At 51.3% G+C, this 6,037-nt stretch overlaps 1 protein-coding gene across 2 annotated transcripts in view; it reads right to left on the bottom strand.

Moving 5' to 3' along the window:
- Window positions 1-2,863: 2,863 nt before the first annotated feature.
- LOC140125927 (zinc finger CCCH-type antiviral protein 1-like) overlaps window positions 2,864-6,037 on the bottom strand; it is a 59,343-nt gene continuing 56,169 nt past the window's right edge. For both annotated transcript variants that reach the window (XM_072144857.1, XM_072144858.1), the window contains exons 13-14: window positions 5,854-6,005; window positions 2,864-4,266 (exon numbers count right to left, since the gene is read on the bottom strand). In XM_072144857.1, the coding sequence (XP_072000958.1) occupies window positions 3,980-4,266; window positions 5,854-6,005 (439 nt within the window). In that variant the 3' untranslated portion in view covers window positions 2,864-3,979. The remainder of the gene's footprint in view (window positions 4,267-5,853; window positions 6,006-6,037) is intronic.

Raw genomic sequence — 6,037 nt, 5'->3', positions numbered from 1 at the left:
ACCCTAGACAATGAGCATGTCCCCCTCCGCCCCAGACAACGAGCGTGTCCCCCACCGCCCCCTAGACAACGAGCGTGTCCCCCTCCGCCCTAGACAACAAGCGTGTCCCCCTCCGCCCTAGACAACAAGCGTGTCCCCCTCCGCCCCAAACAACGAGCGCGTCCCCCTCCACCTTAGACAATGAGCGTGTCCCCCTCCGCCCCAGACAACGAGCGCGTCCCCCTCCACCTTAGACAATGAGCGTGTCCCCCTCCGCCCCAAACAACGAGCGCGTCCCCCTCCACCTTAGACAATGAGCGTGTCCCCCTCCGCCCCAGACAACGAGCGCGTCCCCCTCCACCCTAGACAATGAGCGTGTCCCCCTCCGCCCTAGACAACGAGCGCGTCCCCCTCCGCCCTAGACAACGAGCGCGTCCCCCTCCGCCCTGGACAACGAGCGCGTCCCCCTCCACCTTAGACAATGAGCGCGTCCCCCTCCGCCCTGGACAACGAGCGCGTCCCCCTCCACCCTAGACAATGAGCGTGTCCCCCTCCGCCCTAGACAATGAGCGCGTCCCCCTCCGCCCTAGACAACGAGCGCGTCCCCCTCCGCCCTGGACAACGAGCGTGTCCCCCTCCACCCTAGACAATGAGCGTGTCCCCCTCCACCCTAGACAACGAGCGCGTCCCCCTCCGCCCCGGACAACGAGCGCGTCCCCCTCCACCCTAGACAACGGGCGCGTCCCCCTCCGCCCTAGACAACGGGCGCGTCCCCCTCCGCCCTAGACAACGAGCGCGTCCCCCTCCGCCCCAGACAACGAGCGTGTCCCCCTCCGCCCCAGACAACGAGCGCGTCCCCCTCCACCCTAGACAACGGGCGCGTCCCCCTCCGCCCTAGACAACGGGCGCGTCCCCCTCCGCCCTAGACAACGAGCGCGTCCCCCTCCGCCCCAGACAACGAGCGTGTCCCCCTCCGCCCCAGACAACGAGCGTGTCCCCCTCCGCCCTAGACAACGAGCGTGTCCCCCTCCACCCTAGACAACGAGCGCGTCCCCCTCCGCCCTAGACAACGAGCGCGCCCCCTTCCGCCCTAGACAACGAGCGCGTCCCTTCTCCGCTCCCCCTCTTATTATGAGCCCCCTCTCTGATCCCCCTCCCCTTTCATTGGTCCCCATTTCTCTGCTCCAGAGGACGCCGATAGAGTTCATGTCCGGGGTGGGACAGCGGGACACAACACGAAATGCAGCACTGTCCTGCTGGATCCGGGATGGTGAGGAGGTATGGGAAGGACACTATGTATGGAACTCCTATAAAAGAAAAATACTATTCACTCTTTGGACTTTGTGGCGATTTGGGACTATATCATGGACCTTCCTCCCCGCTCCGTTTTATATAAGGGATATATATACCTGTGATTTTTTGGGGCACTGTTCAATAGGGAAGTGCAGCTCACCACCCATTGAGCAGAAAACTATAATACTGTAAATGTGTCAATCTCACATCAACATCAGCTCTTACCCCTTCAGTAATGGCCACATTGTCCTCCAGGGATCATTACTAATGATAACTATTGGAAGGTGTAAAACCAGGGGGTGTCCAGAATTAAAGAGGAAGGATACCCAAAGCTGACCAGACTCCCTCCAGCCAACCAGGAGACTGACTGGAGCTATCTGTAGTAAGGACCCATCCAGCGGGACATTACACAACTATAGCTGAGAGTCATCACAAAGATCTGGATCAGAAGGAGACGAAAATGAATATGGAAGCTTCTTATGTAAATGTTATCTGTTCTCTGGACTCTCCCCCTATTGGTTCCAATTGTTCTTTCAATATATTTTCCATCCTGTCCACATTTTACAGACAATGTTTGTTCATGGAAGAATTGTCTCACATTGTAAGAACTTGTAGAATTTGAGACCACCATGAATATTGCTTTTAGGCTCCATCTCGCCCCCCCCCCCTTTGCTTAGAATGTTGTAATCCCACCCCTGCCTAAAGTGTTGTAACCCCACCCCTGCCTAGAATGCTGTAACCCCACCCCTGCCTAAAATGTTGTAACCCCACCCCTGCCTAAAATGTTGTAACCCCACCTCTGCCTAAAATGTTGTAACCCCATCCCTGCCTAAAATGTTGTAGCCCCACCCCTGCCTAGAATGCTGTAACCCCACCCCTGCCTAGAATGCTGTAACCTCACCTCTGCCTAGAATGCTGTAACCCCACCCCTGCGTAGAAGTTTGTAACCTCCATCCCTGTCTAGAATGCTATAATCCAACCATTGCCTACAATGCGGTAAATCCACCCCTCCTAGATTGTTGTAACCCAACCCCTGCCTAGAATGCTGTAAATCCACCCCCTCCTAGATTATTGTAACACCACTCCTGCCTAAAATGTTGTAACCAATCCTGCCTAAAATGCTGTAACCCCACCCCTGCCTAAAATGTTGTAACCCCACTCCTGCCTAAAATGTTGTAACCCCGCCCCTGCCTTAAATGTTGTAACCCCACCCCTGCCTAAAATGCTGTAACCCTACCCCTGCGTAAAACGCTGTAACCCAACCCCTGCCTATAATGCTGTAACCCAGCCCCTGCCTAGAATGCATACCTAACCATTGCCTAGAATTCTGTAAATCCACCACTCCTAGACTGTTGTAACCCAACCCCTGCCTAGAATGCTGTAAATCCACCCCTCCTAGACTGTTGTAACCCAACCCCTGCCTAGAATGCTGTAAATCCACCCCTCCTAGACTGTTGTAACCCAACCCCTGCTTAGAATGCAGTAAATCCATCCCTGCCTAGAATGCTGTTACCACACCCCTGCCTAGAATCTTGTAACTCCACCCCCGCCTAGAATGCTGTAATATATGTTAATGAAAACAGCCACTCTCTCATATTCAAGATTGATTTTATTGTATATGTATAAGAATACAATTGCATTGGACAGCACCACAGATCACCCACCGCCATATGGTGCCTCTCGCCCCGTACAGCAGAACACGGTCTGACATAAAGACAACTCAATTCACAAAATTCACTTCATAATATTGCACATAAAGTTTGCACTAAAAGATGCAGGTTACCGGAGTCCCCATCTACACGGAGACCACCCCAAATCCATCCGGGGCATCCCAGTATGTGGAAGGACAGGGGGGTCCGTGCCCCCCATCGTACAGGTCATGGCTCAGTGGCTCTTCTGACCCTGTTCTACAACCAGTGACCACACATAATGGTCGTCTCTGGTACAGTACGAGATATCAGCAGAAATCTGTAAATCTCCGTAATCTAATAAACATTTCCAGGCGGACCCCCGCAGAGGACGAGGAGACGATGGTAGACGTCTCCTGTCCAGAGACCTGCAGGGGTCAGGAGGGTGATGGACCCGAGTCCAGACACACGTGAGCCGGATAGGGCATCACCCAGAAAACCTCCAACCAATGGAGGAGCTAGAGCAGCGTAACCAGGGGCGGCCCGGTGTCCACTGCCTAGTAACGAAAGGGATCCAGCAGGAGATCCCAACACATGATGTCACCATCGCTGATGACATCACTAATCCTCACCTAGGGGCTCAGAGGTTCCCTTTGGTGCACCCCAATAGTAAAGTGGAGCATCTTGAGTTATCACACTCCCCCAATATTTGTGACTCTAGTCACACATAGAGCTGCATTCAATATTCTGCAGCTCCTAGTTCATTACTGCCCCCTGGTGGCCGGGGTTGTTCACCAGACATAGAACAATACATTACTACACCTCCTAAAATGCTTCGGGTAGTAGTGCCCTGACAGACTATGTATAGGTAGCACTCATTATTAATTACTCATTACTACTCGTTATAAATTACTCATCATTACTCGTTATAAATTACTCATCATTACTCCTCATTAATTACTTATTATTATGCCCCATGTGGGAACCACATTTCTGATTTATCTTACAATCGCATACGTTTTCAGGAGATATTTTGGGTTCATTTCTCCTGTATTCAGGTTTGTCCTACATTTGGGGTCTCAGCTGATGACGCAGGATTTCTGCTTCTGCTCTTCGTATTCCAGTAGATACTCGGGGTAGATCTGAAGCTTCTCGAACACCACATAGATGGAGGGATCGGTGGCGTCGTCCACACAGGAGTCGTAGAATCTGCTGCTGAAAAGTCTTGTGGGTGGACGTTTCATTTGAGGGTTCCCCTTCACGTAGTCTCCCACCAGCACACGAGCCACGAACATCATCCGGGACCCACCAGAGGTTGGTGTGGAGTAGTCATGGGAGTACGAGGCGTCTCGAGCAAAGTAACTTCCTATGGAGAGAACGTGGACAGGTTAGAGGACTCTACTAAGTGACATCACTATTAACATAGCAGATCTCATAGTGGAAGCCAAGACCTTCAGGACATGCTGGGAGTGGGAGTCATACAACCACCAGGGAGGAACAGCATCGGGTGGGGTGGGGTGGCTTTGACAACTATGTCATCTGATGCCGGACTCCATCTCTCTTTCCGTTTGGCTAGCCTGGAGGTGTGATCACGGCTTTACCCACTCTTGACACTCACTCAATGTTCTCCATGAGGTAGTCACCTGGTTCTCTATCAGTCTTGAAGGAGTTTCAGGGGGGATGATTACTTGTTGGCCGATTTTCCTTCATGTTAAGGTCCAAATTAGCTTAACTGGGCTTAGGTCGATGGATTGGGGGTGGACACAGCCCTCACATAGTGTGGAGGTGTTCCTGAGGTAGTGGCTTCCTTCCCTGTGTGGAGGTGTTCCTCAGGTAGTTGCTTTTTTGTCTGATCCTTGAGGTCTCCTCGGAGCTATAGATGTTGAGATGCTTTTGATGTCTTTGACACATTTTTGTGGCTCTGATCTGAGGTTCTGGAAATTTGTGGGTTCTAATGACCTTAGACATCGCATTCTTCTTTTCCTGAGATGGTCTCCACAAGAGAGAGAGTTTCATCATAGCATTTGGTGGTTTTCTTATCCTTCATTTCTTGAAATCTTCCAGACTTACTGACCGTTATGTCTTAAAGTAACGATGGACTGTACTTCCTCTTGACTTAGTTGAGTGGTTCTTGCCATGTTGTCGATTAGCAGGGTATGGATCCATCCACCAATCCTACCAACCTTCAATACATCTAGCAGTCTCCGCAGATCAGGAAGGTAGGACACTCCATAAATTAAATCTTGACAAGCCATTGCAGTTGATTGAAAACCAATCCACGTGACGACCTCATGAAGCAAAGAGTATCGGTAAAGAAAAATGGAGCTGTCGAAAAAAAAAACCTATAAAATCCATTGAATGGAGAAATGTGTCTCACTAAGTTCTCAAGAATCTTCAGGACAATGGGGCACATTTACTAAGGGTCCGCAGCCGCGAATCCGTCGGGTTTTTCACGAATATTTCCTCTTTGCGCTGTATTTCACGGGATTGTGGCGCACGCGATCGATTTTTGTCGCAATCGCGCCGATTTTCATGTGACAGAAATCGGGGGGCGTGGCCACCGGACAACCCGAAGGATTCGGAAAAATCGCGGAATTTAAAAAGCCATTTGTGTCACTAGATCAAGCGCTCACATACACCAGAAAAAAGCAGGTGAACTTCGGCGGACCTCGGCGCAGCAGCGACACCTGGTGAATATCGGCGCGCGGACCTTAGTGAATCCCGGCAGAACCCGAATCAGCGACGGAGAACCCTCCGCTGGATCGCGACTGGACCGGGTAAGTAAATGTGCCCCATTGTGTCTTTCTATAGGAGTCGGCATTAGAAGAAATCTACACAAATGGCATCTGTTTGTCCACGAGGACCTGGTCAGGGTCTCTTATGGCTATTTACAAGACACAGGGGCAAACATCCAGCCCCCCAATCAGAGTTCTCCGTAGCTGTGACGACCTACCTTGTCCATACACCGTGCCATGGGTACCGCAGATGCGCCAGTCAAAGTTATGATTACATATGGCGTCAACGTGCATCTTATCTGTGCCATGGAACAGACGGATTTCTTTCACGTCTCGTCCCTGATTGAGTTTTTTCATCTGTTCCTTCTGCCTTAAATTCAAGAGATCAACATTACAAAACTG

Source organism: Engystomops pustulosus, chromosome 4 (assembly GCF_040894005.1).
Source record: "Engystomops pustulosus chromosome 4, aEngPut4.maternal, whole genome shotgun sequence".
Lineage (NCBI taxonomy): Eukaryota > Metazoa > Chordata > Amphibia > Anura > Leptodactylidae > Engystomops > Engystomops pustulosus.
Note: the sequence above shows the minus strand (reverse complement) of the source record. Positions and strands in the feature narration are given on the sequence as shown.